General features: G+C 51.6%; 1 protein-coding gene across 5 annotated transcripts in view; it reads right to left on the bottom strand.

Moving 5' to 3' along the window:
- Positions 1–14,372, bottom strand: part of WIPF3 (WAS/WASL interacting protein family member 3) — a 74,234-nt gene that overhangs the window by 5,818 nt on the left and 54,044 nt on the right. For 3 of the 5 annotated variants that reach the window (XR_008391258.1, XM_037126483.2, XM_037126485.2), the window contains exons 4-7: positions 13,710–13,841; positions 8,117–8,875; positions 4,335–4,484; positions 3,244–3,345 (exon numbers count right to left, since the gene is read on the bottom strand). Coding sequence is in view for 4 of the 5 variants with exons in the window: in XM_037126483.2 (XP_036982378.2) it covers positions 3,244–3,345; positions 4,335–4,484; positions 8,117–8,875; positions 13,710–13,841 (1,143 nt within the window). In the remaining variant the exon portion in view is untranslated. The remainder of the gene's footprint in view (positions 1–3,243; positions 3,346–4,334; positions 4,485–8,116; positions 8,876–13,709; positions 13,842–14,372) is intronic. The other 2 variants (XM_053663620.1, XM_053663621.1) reach the window with 1 other exon arrangement.

The raw sequence follows: 14,372 nt of genomic DNA, 5'->3' as shown, positions 1-14,372 counted from the left end.
TAGAAACCATGGATCCAGCGGGCGCTGGCACTTTTATTAACATGCTTTTTAAATCAAGGAGTGCATTTGTTCTGGGACAGAGATATACCCAAGTAAATGACAGAGGGAGGGCTAGGTTTTCAGCCAGTTTATTACCTAAATGCAAAGTAAAAAGACACTCATACAAGCCCTGACCTAATTGCCGGTGGCAGTATGACCCTGAAATGACCATTGTGAGGTCTAAAAACCTCCAGGCTACGACAGGCAGCGCTCCCTGCTGGCCAGGGTTTCTTAACGTGGCTCCTTTTGGGCCGGCTGATCAGGCCTGTGTGCTGTGGGCTGTTCGACAGCATCCCTGGTCTCCACCCATTAGATGCTGGTGGCACATTCTCTGTGCCCCAGACCGCCTGGAACAACAGGAAATATCTTCAGACAGCGCCAAATGTCCCCTGGGGAAAGAGTACCCCCACTGGAGAACCACTGGGCAATACAACAGGCTTCCCTGTAGGTCAGCAGTGGGCACTGGTTTTCGCAAACACTCCTGGAAATAATAGCAGAGCTAAAGGAGAACCACTTTCTCCATAAAACAAAGGGAAACTCTGCATCTCTCCTTATGCAGCAATGATGGGAATGGAAAATGGAAAACACTACAGTGGTTCCTAAAAAAATTTCCCTGTGATCCAGCAATTCTACTTCTGGGTATGCACACAAGAGAATTAAAAGCTGGGTCTCAAAGAGATAGCTGTACATCTATGTCCATGGCAGCATTTTCACAAGAGCCAAAAGGCAGAAGCCCTCCAGGTGTCCACTGAGGGAAGAATGGATAGACCGAATGTGGCATGCCCATACGATGGGACCTTACGGAGCCTAAAAAGGGAAGAAAATTCTGGTGCATGCTAGAATACAGGTGGCCCTTGAGGGCATGATGCTAAGTGAAATAAGCCAGTCTCAAAAAGCCAAACTCTGGTAGATTCCACTTATATGAAGCACCAAGAGTAGTGAAACTCATAGAACCGGAAAATAGAAGCGTGGTTGCCAGGGGCTGGGCGAGGGGAGAATGGAGAGTCCTGGGTGAATGGAGAGAGAGTTTCAGTTTTGCACAATGAAAGGGGCTCTGAAAAGTGTTCTCACTACGATGTGAGTGTACCCAACACTACTGAACTGTGTGTACACTGAAAAAGGGTTGGATGGCAAATTTCACGTTAGGCACTTATAGTTAAAAAAAGGAAGGAAGCATTAGGATATCTGTGTGGTGTGTGTTTGTCAGAAGGAGAGAAACAGGTGGCGGGAGGCAGGACTGCTCCAAGAGGGCGTGCAAACACACTCATCCGGAGAACAGCATCATCTCCCAAACCATGGAGAACTCTCATCTGGGGGAACCAGGTTACTGCCTAGCAGGAGGAACACTGCGAGGAGAAATGCAATTGGGCAGGCATGACCCATAGCAGACTCGCACTAATATAATTAACAAGGCTCTACCCTACGGCTAGCAGGGATGGCGGGGACGAGCTGAAGCAATTGTGCTGGCAGGCCACGGAAGTATTCTACGCCTGCCAATTACCAACGCCATTTCTGCTCTGCAGGATGTCAGTTCACGTGGTAGGTTTTCTCTCCTCTGCCTCCTCCTCCCTCTTCTCTTTTTACTGCACCTACCTAAGCATCAGGAGATTGTATTTCGGTCTGGGCACTGATTCGAACATTTCTTCGGGACGAGAGGAACATAGCGCCACCTGCCAGCTGCACCCTCCTGGCGAGCTGTGGGGGGCACAGCTTTTTTTTTTTGTATTTTCAGGGATAAGACTGGGCACCATGGCACTTCCCATTAGAATTGTCTGAGTCTGAACGTTGAAGGACTCCATGGCACATTATTAGGAAAGGCTGCCACATAGAAAGATTTTTAAGAATCTCCTCTTCTGGGTTGGTTTAGTATGGCCAGCAGACCAAATCCAGCCAGAACCTGTGTTTATTAATCAAGAGTTACAGGAAGATGGCCGTGCTCATTCATTCACTTACTGTCGTGTCCGCTTCCATGTGGGAACAGCAGAACCAGACAGTAGTGGCAGAGACCATATGGCCCGCAGAGCCTCACATATGCCGTCTCTGACCCTTTAGAGAAAACGTTTGCTGGCCTTTGGTTTAATGTAGGGGTCAGCAACCAAAAAGCCTCCAGGGGCCAGGAGGTCACATTCACGTGGTGCGGTCCAGGTGCACCAGAGGGCAGGGAGGTTTGTGGCATGAAGGTGGACAGGTGCAAACCAGCAGCAAACTGAACCCCAGAGAAGGGACCTCCCCACGGTCCCCGTGAAAGAGACTCATGGAGTTTCTGGTCTGGGGCTAATCCCAGACACCAGCGATTATGTAATTTTCCATGCTGGCCCACAGAAGTCTCGGACTGGGGGCCTCACTCAGCTTGTGGGCGGGAACACATCTGACCCTCGCCCCATGCTGCTGACTCTATCCTGTCTCACCAGCTGCTGCCCAGTCGGACTGGCTCAGCACCAGACAAGAACTGGTTCACGTTTTAACTAACAGGCAGCATCACTGTGCTGTCCACACCCCACCTTGCTTTTCTCTGCTGCCTGTGTTTCTAAAGTACTTGCCTCCCTGGCCTCTGGGCCTGAGGGGCAGGCTGGCCAGCCTCTCCCTCTGCTACTCCTGGGCTGAGCAGCAGCCTGGCCACATGATGAAACCAGAGGGAGGCAGCGCTCACTGGGCTGAGACTTTCAGCCTTGGCTGGACACTGGCATCACCCGGCAGCTTTCACAATGACCGACACCCTGGTCCTACCCTGGGTGCTCTGATTTAGTTGGTCCAGATGCAGCCTGGCCTTTTGGGTTTTTAGGTTCTCTAGGTCATTCGGATGTGTACCGAGGCTGAGAACCATTGGCCTGAGGGCACTCTCCATTTCACGGTCTGCCAAAGTTCCATGTTGGGGGTTTCGGGTCCTTCCCCGGCTACTACTGCAAAGTTCCTGCATCCCATTTTCCTTGGGATATTCAGATCCCTAGTTCAGAGTCCCAGACAGGGGAGGGGCAAGTGGTAAATTCACTCAAATCTGATGCTAAACACTGAAGGCTGGTATTCTGTAGCAGCCTTTAAATGAACCCTTGGGGCCTGGGATATGTGCATGTCCTGACACTTCCAGGAGTATGAATGGCACTGCTGTTCAGGACATGAGATGACAGCCTCGGCTGACCAATGCGCACCAGGCACCGCTTTCTGAGAGTCAGGGCAGTGCAGGGGTCCTCGCCAGACGGTACTTACTTCTGGGGATCTTGCTGGGGTAAACCTTCTGGCATGGTTTATATTCATCTGGAGGAGGAAAATCTTCCACAGAATGGAACGTGAATTTAGACTCAAAGTCATCTGCACACAGAAAATGGCAAAGTTGCTCTGGTTACTGTGATGGCCCAAGGTTCGCCTAATTGGTGCCAGGGTGTCCATGGCAGGACTAGTCCTTCCAAGGCCACCTTCCACTTCTCAAATTTTACTCTTTAGCTGAGACATGGGGGACTTGGGAAAAAGTGAAATTAACACACTCTCCCCATCACCCACTCCACCTTACATCCACTAATATCTTCAGGAAGCTTCTAAAGAGCCACAGGGCGATGCAGGGCCCAGAGTCAGAGGTGGGGAATATGGCAGCACCAGGGACAGCAAAGCCCCCGCAGCCTGAAGCCCTCCTGAGCTCCTGGGAGGGCCTGGGTTGGGGCGATGGGCCTGGGTTGGGAGGCTTCTGCCTGAATGGGCAGAACAGGGGTCCTGGGCCTGGCTGCTGACACGGAGCATGGCCTGTGTCCAGTTGTGGGCCTGGGCTCCCAGAGCAAACGGGTTCTGTCCTGAGCTCTCGATGGAAGAGGAGAGGGGGCATGTGGCCCTTTCACTGGGGCAGGTCCCTGCTTGGCGATCTAGGATTTCTGACTGACAGTAGCTCAACCCACAAAGGGATGCAAAGATTGCTGGTCACACCTGACCCCATGTCAATTTTCACCCTATCTTCATATTTTTGCCCTAACTGGCCCCCTGTCTGCTGGACCTTCTGTCCATCTGTTCACTGTGTCTAAATCACACTATTCATTCAGCCTTAGGCATGGATTTCTCCATGGAGACAGATACACTGTTAAAATGTTGGTTTTCTTCCCTCTCTAAACTCAATCAGAAGGTCAGGAGTGGGTTCTGGAGCCCTGCAGAAAGCCTCCAGACAAACCCTCTATTTAACACAACCTGTGGTCTGTTCTATGCTACCATGAGTCCCCTGTTCTGGCAAAGCATGTGCCCGGGGCTGGCACACTCCCGCTGGGCGATGGGAGCCAGCTCCCCATGGCAGACAGTGTGGCAGTGGTGGCCCCACTTACCGATGATGTGCAGGTTCCCGTTCCGCAGCTGGCCCCCGGGCTGCTGTGTCTGGGTCCAGCCTGGGACCTGCTGGCTCCTGCTTGAAAGCTCCGTGGTGGGTGATCTCGCAGGAGGAGCCGGTGGTGGATTTAGCTTCGCCCCACTGGCGCCTGACAGAGAAGAAGGCGGATTATTCCGATACAGGAGTGAATGGAGACAGCGGATGCTATAACCTTCCGTGAGGGGTGAGCAGAAGGGCAGCCTCCAGAGACAACCCGCTTGGGACTGAATCCAGTTCTCCTGCTGGGATAACAACACACCCTCCCTGAGCCTCAGTTTTCTCCTCTGTTAAGTGGGAATGATAATAGTGCCATACGCATCCCAGTGTTGTTGAGAGGCTTAAATGAGTTAATTTGAGTCAAGTCGCATGTGGTGAGGGCTCAATAAATGTTAGCTGCTGTGATAATCTCAATGACAACGACAATCCTCAGCATCAGATGGCTCAGCCCCCAAAAGGGGAACCACTGCAGAGTCCCCAGAAAGGGAAGAGAAAGGAAAGAATTCCAGGACTCTCTCCATGGTTCTAACTCTGGGAGAATGCTTCCAGTTCTTGGGGAGCAGCTCCAGCCCCTTGAACTCCAGGCTGGGTGTCTGGGCCCTCCCTCATTTTGTGGGCCTAGTGTGGGTTGGAGATGTGACCAAGAGGTGACAGACTGGGGGTGTAGCTCAGAAGGGGGAGATCTCACTGGCGGTGGATTTAGCTTGCTCCCACTGGTGCCTGAGCCATCCGTAGGTGAGTGATGCGACTGCTCCGCTGTTATTGTGCCAGGATGTTCACAATTACAGCCTCTTTCTCTCCCACCCCTGGTTGAGAAAGAATTACCCTCATGCTGTTCATGGAAAACTAGGGTTCATGTCCATAGATACAATAAAAGGGGCCGGACAAGCATCTGTTCCTGGCTTTGAGTTTCCTGCTGTGGAGCAGGCCACGGTGCCAGCTGGGGCAGCTGTGCTCTCTCACCGGCCACCGTCAGGGCTCCTCCCCCTTCAGGCCCCACCCAGACCAGCTGCAGCTGCAGACCCAGTGCAGAAGGCAGTTCCCAGTTCCTACCAGCCATCTGCTGAGCCCCTGGTACCCTGGTACCCTGCCCCTCTGCCCCCCACTTCTGAGCTGTGCCTCGGGTCTGTCACCTCTTGGTCACATCTCCAACCCACACTAGGCCCACGAGACCAGGGCCCAGATACCTAGCTTGGAGTTCAAGGGGCTGGGGCTGCTCCCCGAGAACTGGAAGCTTTCTCCCAGGGTTAGAACCATCAAGAGAGTCCTGGAGTCCAGCCCAAAGAGGCACTGTGACGGTCCCACCTTCCGATACAAGTAGAGCCACCCGGCACCTGGCTTTGTGCCCAGGTCCACGCTGCCAGCCTCCCTCCCCAGCTCTGGGCATGGGCCTTGCACTTCATCATGGAGCCGCAGCTGGAACCTGTGCAAGCCCGGGACTGCGGGGTCACGGGAGGACATGGGAAACATGCACGTGTGGGCTCATGCCTGTGGGCGGGCAGTGTCCCACACTCTGCTTCCTTCAAGCTTTAAAAAAAAACCCTCATTCTTCCTACCCTTGCTGGTCTGCCCTTCCTTGTACAAGGATCCATTTGGATTTACTTGCTCCCACAAGCAGACTAAAGGGCCCAAGCAGCTGCCGGCCCCCTCTGGATGGAAAGCTGCCCTCCACGTGGGAAGGGAGATGGAAGGGAAATAACCCGAGCCCCAGCTACAGGCACATTTCCTCATTTAATGCACATAACAATCCTACAGGAGATGTGCTATTATTATTTCCATTTGTCAGATAAAAAGAGGGCAAAGTGCAAGAACAGTTAGAAAAACTGGCACGAGGTTACACAGGAGCGGATGAGGACCAGGCTTCGGACTCAGATGTCTCTGAATCGAAAGCACTGGTTCTTTAAAACCACACAAGGAACATTTAAGAAGGACAAGGTCAGAAGGGGCTCACCGGCTCTAATGCTGGCCCCACAGTAAACAGTAGGTTGAGAAGAGAATGATTAAAACCTTATCTCTTGTGACTAAGAGCCTTAAAAAATCCTTGCTCTTTGTACCATGGATTGCCTTTCAGAAACCTATCTTAAAAACATCTCTGAAATGTAGGCTGTGATTGCTGTGAAAGTATCTCCTGCAGCAATTCATGTGTTATTCAGGATAAGAAAAAATGGAATCGACTTTAATATCTAACATTAGAAATATGGTACATACTGATTATCATATTAATATGCTTATATACCTTTATGATTTGACATTGTTTTTCATATTAAATAAAACCAGAATAGACAGTAGTATATACAAAATAGTATTAATTATGTAAATATATAGATATAGAATGTTTCTATATATTTACATAATTAATACTATTTTGTATATACTACTATTTATTCTGGTTTTATTTTATATGAAAATCAATTTATAGATACATTCTATATCTATATATTTACATAAATACAAAAAAAGAAAGAAAACACATTTAAAAATGACAGTTATTTCTCTGTGATATTGTTGTGGGTGATTTACAGGTCTTTTTATTTGCTTTTCAATGAGCTTGTATTATGTTTAACACAAGGAAATACACTTAAGAAACCTTCGCCCTGGCTGGTGTAGCTCAGTGGATTGACCACGGGCCTGCGAACCACACGATCACAGTTCAATTCCCAGTCAGGGCACATGCCTGGGGTTTGCAGGCCAGTTCCCGGCAGGGGACTCACGAGAGGCCACCATACATTGATATTTCTCTCCCTCTCTCCTTCCCTTCCTCTCTAAAGATAAATAAGTAAAATCTTTAAAAAAAATAAACTTTATGCATCAGAGGATTTTCTGAAAGACCAAGGAAAATGTGCGTAAGTATAGATGGGTGTGTAGGGGTGTGTTTTTAAAAAATAAGTTGGGTTGTTTATGAGTGCGTTTGCGTTTGCGTGCATGGATGAGTGTGAGTGGACGTGTGGGGGTTTCCCATTCAGGAGGACCCCGGAAGTGAATGAAGCCGTTCCACCGCACAGACACCCGTCCTGGGCATGCGCACTCAGTCCCCAATCACCGCTGCTGCACGGGTGAGGGGGTTACTCTTAACACGGGGCTGAGAATACTGACCCTCAGTTTTCTGGAGTCAGCAGGAGAATCTGCCTCCCCCCATAAAGGGTGGGTCACCAAGAATGCTAATCCAATCTACGGAGGGTCTGTGACCATTCTGGCTGGAAGCCGGCCTGGAATAACTCAGGGAAATTAAGCAGGAGAGCTGGTTCTGGAACAAGTGCACCCACAGCCCCCTTCAGCTCCAGGGCGATGGAGAGGATGACCATCCTCAAGATTTCGTGGCTGTCAGGCCTTGCTCCGACAACTGCCCGGGTGGGAACTACTGCCATTCCCATTTCACAGAGGAGGAGAGAGAAGCACAGAGAGGCTAGGCGAGTGTCCAGGGTAACACAGTGAGTACTAGCAAGGCGACCCAGGCCAGAACCCCTGACCTGTGGTCTGCATGCCCTAGGACAGGCCTTCCAGCCTCCCCTACTCTTGGTTTCCTGTCTCTAACATGAATACCCCCAATGTAAAGTCCCACAGAGAATAGGGGCAATGAATAACTAGGTCTGCTCTAACCCCAAATCCTGCATTAAGACATCACAAGGTATTCCCCCGTGGCTCACAGGAGTAGGCCTCTGGCTGTGGCCCTGGTACCTCCTCAGTGTCTGGCAATGGCAGCGGTCCTCTGATGGGGCCACCCTGCACCAGAACAGCTGTGCTCACCTGGGCCTCGGCCGGGCCTCTTCTTCTGCAGGAATGGCTGCGATCCAGGAGGCGCGGGCGGAGTGGGCAAGGCTTGTGGGCTGAGCTTCAGTGGCTGAGCCTGGAAGCTGGGGGACTTGGGGGGCAGTGGGGGTGGGGCTTCACTGCTGTTGTTAGGGCCTGGCATAGGGGGCACAGGCACCAAGGACCTCGGGGTGCATGAGGCATAAAGGGGAAGCGGGGGTGGGGGTGGTGGGGGTGGTGGGGGTGGCGGTGCAGGAGGCTCCGGAGCATCTTGAGTAGGGCTGGCAGCATCCGCATTGAGTCCGGGGTACCCACAAGGTGGGAGGAGAGGGAGTGGGGGTGGTATGGGTGACAAATGCAAGGGGGCTAGCTGAGGCTTCTTGTCACTGAGAATGGAGTTCTGGGGAAGAGGGGGTGGGGTTGGGGGAGGTGGCGGAGGGGGAGGTGTGAAGGGCGGAGGGGGGACCACCCCCAGGGTATTACCTTTGGTCTGTGAGCCAGGTGGGGACATTAGGGGAGCTTTGATGGCAGAGGAAGAGGGCAGGGGTGGGGGTAAGGGTGGGGGAGGTGGGGGCGGGGTGGGAGGAGGTGGGGCAGGCACGCTGGGGCGAGGAGGGATGGTTCTGGCAGCTCCATGTGCCTCGGAGGCATTGCCTAGTCTGGGAGATGCTGGGGGGTTAAGCGGCCCACTGATGGTTTTGGTGGGAAGCCGAGGAGAAGGTGCTCGAGAGCCAGGGGCCTGCCCTGTCTTGCCACCTGGAAATGAGACATGTTCTGAGTTAGAGCAGCAACAGAGCAAAGAGAAATCCCAAGTGTGTGGGCAGTAATGACCAAGGCTCTTGGGTGTGATGTCGTGGAACTGCAGGTGATGCTTTCTCCCTGCACATCTCCTGAGAGGCCTCAAGTGCGGCAGCTGTCACACTAGAGGGCCAGCTGGACCAGCCCCAAGCTCCTGGCCAGCATTACGGTGCTGTCAGGCCACCAGTAATCTCAAGGCCACCTCACTCCTACCCACTAGGTCCATCAGCCCTTATGTCCTAGTTTGGGTCCTCAGGTGCCAACCAGAGTCTCCTGGTAGGGAGGTGTTCCTCACTCCCAGCATTTGTGAACAAGGACTTTGTTTCTGCATCGAGAACAGAAGCTTCATGCTCCAAAGCCAGTGGGAACACCCTGACTTGGGGATTCACTTCCAATGACCTTGAACCTTCCACTCCTTTGGCCTCTGGAAGTTCCCAGCTCCCTTTCCCAAAGACGTGTGCCCATCTTTAAGGGGGTCGCTGTCTCCTGGTCTTCTGGCTTCCTCACCCTGTAGATTCTCTACCACATCGACCCCAGCTTGAAATCCAGTGCCTCGTGAATTCAACAACGGCAGATTGCCTGCAGAAAGCATTCGTGTTTGGTGGCCTTCATGGAAGACTGGTGAAGAGGGTGCTCCCTGGGAGTGGCCCGACGGCACTGCACACCCTTCTGACACACCCTTAGTGTTTCCCTTTTGTCCCTGCCTGCCTAATGAGAAAAAGGGCCCTCTCCCCATGTCCTGTACAGAAATTCTGTAATCCCTGCACATGCAAGCCTCCATTTAGGACGCACTAAAAATATTTCTTCCCAACAAATACAGTGCTGTCTCAAAGAGGAATTCTGGGGACTATGTTTTTTTTCCCCTGTCTCCACGCCCTCCCATTCTATAACCCCCAAGAAAACATGTGGAAAACCCTTGAAAACATGCTTGCTTCCCATCCCTCCAACTTCCTGGGTGGGGCAGACCAGGACCCACAGCCTTCACACCAGGTTACTGGTCTCTGATGCCCTGGCCTCTGATGGCGGCCTGAGCTTTTCAGTTGATGAGTCTCCTGTGTTTTCCCAACTGGGTACTAAACCCTACCCCAAAGTACTGGATGCCAAAAGCCAGGCCAGTCAAAGCCAGGTGACTCGGGTGAAGCTGAGTGGGCAGGACTGAGTGGGGGGGTCTAACTTTCCAAACAGAAGACCCTCCTCTGGCTATGATATGACGGTCACCTGGACAACACCACTCATTCCAGGCTCCGCTATGGAATGTCTGTTCCGGAGGCAGGGCAGTGACTTTTCACTCCTCTGTTGACAATTTTCTTTGCGGTGGTTCTGGAAGAGACGCCTTTGCAAGGATGTACCCACCCTGGTTGACTCAACCCCCCTGGGGGGGCACTGCCAGAGCAGCTCGGCTGACCATGCCTGGGGGGGAAACCCCAACTCGGCCTTCTACCGCCACAGGCCCAACATTCTATATGAGGTCAAGGGCAGGGGCCAGGCTCAGGGAATCCTGCCTCCAACTTCTCAAACCTGTCTCCGTAGTCCACCGAGATGAAGGTGGAGAGCCCAGGCAGCTCTCTGAACCAGGGCCCACTTGCTGGATGGACTTGAACGGGATAACAGATTTGAAGGTCAGACTCAGGCCCTGAATAACTGACCCAAAGTGTTTAAGTGACTGAGGACACCCATGTCTCCAACATTCAAAAACCCATAAAGTGAGTCAGTTCAAAGGACAGGAGCCTCTGCTCACTAAGCAGCCAACCAAACAAGAAAGGGGCCAACAAACGCATTTTTATCATAACGTGAGCAGAGAACCAAGGGTGGCACAGATCCTTCGCCTTATGTTCAGGCCCTCTCTGGGGGTGCGCAGAAAGCTAGCAGCACACATTTAAGGTGGGACCGACAGGGGAGAGAGCAGCTGATGCATGAGGACAGGTGAAGCAGGCGGGCAGGCACCGGCCAGCAGGGAGCTCCAACAGTGCGTGCCAAGGCAAGGAAGGGAGCAGGCCTTCCAACAGAGCACAGGCGCTGGCCCTGGAAACCCAACCAGAAACACAAAAGGGGACCAGGAATTAGTAGGGGGAGGCCAGCTGGAGTGCACCCAGGAGGTCTTGCTAATGGGAAAGGAGTCAGCTTGTAGAGCCTGGGGGTTATCAAAAGGTGAAGTCTGTCTTCCCCTTTCCATGTGCTTATGTTTCCAGAGGACCTTGGGTTGCATGGGAGTGTCATTACCCACTCCTTTCAACCTGGTGACATTTACTCATTGTATCTTATTTTAATGATCACTCGCTGTGAGTGCTAAGACAGGGCTACATTATGGCTTCTGGAGACCCTTTTCCTCTTTAAAAAATATTTAGAGCTACATTTTGTGAAGGCACTGGTATAATATTTGAGCCAAAAATTTCATGTTCCCCTCCCCGATTTTAATATAAATTCGTTTTCATGGGCTCCTAAAAGCATTGTGATCACTAGAATCTGCTCTCTGGGCTTCATGGCTCTAAACAGCCATACTACCCACTCACACATTTCACTGTATATGAATATTTACTGAGCACCTACTACATGCCAGGCATTTTTAAGGCAGTGATCAAAACATAGTTCCTGCCTTCATGGAGCATACGTTTAGTGGGGAAGATAGAAAATACATGAGTAAATATATAATATGTCCCATGGTGGTAATAATAAAAGGAAAATAAATTCAGATAGAAGGGATATGGAATGAGAGGGTGACTCATTCTGTATGGATGGGAGTAAAGCCTCACTAAGTTGGTCAGATGGCACTTGAGCAGAGACCTGAAGGAAGGGAGATAGTGAACCAAGTGGACACCTAAGAAAATGGGTTTCAGGCCTTGGGAGCAGTTTGTGCAAAGGCCCTGTGGCAGCAGTATGTCTGGTTCGTGTAAGAAGAGCAAGGAGGGCAATGTGTGGCTGGAGTGCAGGGCTCGAGCCAGCAAGAGTGCTAGGTAAGAAGATCGGAGAGTCAGCAAAGGGCAAAGTCCTTTTCTGTGAAGGAGGAGGGAGCCTTGACTGTCTCACTCTAACACGGGACTAAGGCCCTGCATCTATTATTGTTCTGTCCTTGGCTTCCCTCCGGGACAGGCGTCATTAGTCACTTCGCTGTGGATTCTGACCTCCTCTACAGCAATCAACACTTGCCTGCACGGAGTTGCCTCGACATCTGATACCTGTGTCCTATGGGAGACAAGTAGGAATACTGCAGGCTTCCTTGTCCCGGCCCTGGTATAACCTGACTGGGGTTATCTCTGCGAAGAGACTCTAGTGGGGTGTTTATATCCCTGCGAGTGCTTCTTTGGTCCCAGGCCGGAAGTTGGAGAAAGAAGCAGGCACAGAAGAACACCAGCTCTCGGGACGACGCTGGCACCTTCTTGTCTGACAAACCCTCAGCAAAAACGAGGACAGGAAGTGACCTCGGAGGAGATTCTGGTGGGATCTCGAAGCATCCCAGAACCCTTGTCTTTGCTGGACTTTATCAGGAGGTGACAGTGGCAAAGCATCCCTTAACATCAAACAGCCCTGGCAAGAAATTTAGCAGAGTCACATAGTAGAAGACATTCTATTCCAGGAATGTTTGGGGCTTGATATTCCTTGGATTAATGAAATTATTTGAGTTTATCCCTGCCCTCCCCCCAAAAAAAGAAAGAAAAGAAAAACACCTTTTTTTGCACATAATAAAGATACATTTTTCTAACTTGAATGCAACGTTTTCCAAACATCTGACTATGGTAGACTGGTTGCAGTAATGGCCTTGATTATCGACTCATTGCTGATTCTATACCCTCTGAAATGTGATCTTGCGGCCCCTCTCATCGAGAGATGAAGTCTGTTTCCCCACCTTTGGCTCTGGCTGGCCTTGTGACTCCCTTTGGGAGAGAGGATGCAGTAGGAAGTAATGCTGTGCCCATTCCAAATCTGAGCCTCAAGAGACTCTATATACTTCTAGCCTCTCTGTTGGAACCTTGCCACCACTATAAAAACACACTCTGAACAGTCTGCTACACATTGAATGACCAAATGGCTCAGGCCAGTCGCCCCAGATGAGGCACCAAAGATATAAGAAATATAGAATTTGCAAAGCCCTCTACCAACCTGTAGCTACTAGAGGGTACCCAGCTGAGACCACCCTAAACTGCCAACCCATGAATTATAAACTGAATACATGAGTATTAGGGTATTTGTGACTTAGCAATACCTAACGGACAGTGGGACACAATGACACAATGACTGAGAACCCTTCTGACTCACTCATCACCAGGGAGGCCACAGTGACGTCACGAACATCTGTCTGTACTCTGCAGTCTGGGCCACAATTACGCCATCACTAAACATATACACTGTGGCAAGTCAGTCTTCATTGATCACAATGGGAGGACGTAAACAGAAGGATGATTTGAAGGGCCCTTTGAGCACAGTCCTGGGCTTTGGAAACTTCTGGTGCTCAGGTTCCCAAATGCTTGATCTCCTACCACACAGCTGTTCACTGAAAACACGCTGCTCACTGGCCTGTGAAGGATTGCCCAGTTGGGTCTCCAAGTGAAGGAGATAAAGATCACAAGACAGCTCCCTGGCTGGTGTGGCGTGGTGGATTGAGCACAGGCCTGCAAACCAAAAGGTCACCAGTTCGATTCCCAGTTAGGGCACATGCCTGAGTTGTAGGCCAGGTCCCCCATAGGGGGCGTGCGAGAGGTAAACACACACTGATGTTTTGATGTTTCTCTCCCTTCCTTTCTCCCTTCCGCTGTGTCTAAAAACAAATAAATCTAGCTGGATCTGGATTCCCCCTTACCTGTTGCATCCCTCTGGCCTGCTGGTCGCAACACAGGAAAGCCACCAGCAAAAAGACCTCCCAGGGCTGGGGGGGTGCTCCCTCCTTGAGAGTTTGCAGAACCTCCTCCTTCTTTGTTGGTGCTTTTAGAACCTGTAGAGAGAAGAGGTGAGTGGATGAAGACTCGTGGGTACAGCTGAGCAGCCCATTCTCACCCTGGGCCGTGGTCTGACAATGCCTGTGGCAGCCGGCCGGTCCTCCAACCTGCAGGACCTGCGATGTCGCCCTTCCAGATAGCCTCTTTCCCAAACACCCTCTGCCCAGACCCCCTGCAGACTCATGCCTGGGCCTGTCTGCTGCGCTCTCTGGGCCTCCCAACCAACCAACCATCAGTGGCTGACTGCTCTGAAAAGTGACCTAAATCGAGGGACGCAGACACTGCCACTTAGTAGATGCCAGTGGAGGAACTGGCAGCACCTTTCAAAGGAGAAACCCAGACACGGCAGGTGCGGAGCTGGTCCCTTTTCCACTGGGCGGACCAGCCCGAGGAGACTGCAGATGAATGCAGACAGTAATGTTAACCTCTTGTCCGCAGAGCCTGGCCCAGAACGGCAAGAGGGAAGGGAAGGTCTGCAGTGATTGGTGCTTCAGCATTTCCTTTCCTGAGCACTCGTTCCTGGAGCC

The sequence above is a fragment of the Artibeus jamaicensis genome, unplaced genomic scaffold, assembly GCF_021234435.1.
Source record: "Artibeus jamaicensis isolate MK-2021 breed Jamaican fruit bat unplaced genomic scaffold, CSHL_Jam_final contig_3230, whole genome shotgun sequence".
In the NCBI taxonomy this organism is placed as follows: domain Eukaryota; kingdom Metazoa; phylum Chordata; class Mammalia; order Chiroptera; family Phyllostomidae; genus Artibeus; species Artibeus jamaicensis.
The sequence above is the reverse complement of the archived record's forward strand: the minus strand, read 5'-3'. Positions and strand labels throughout refer to the sequence as shown.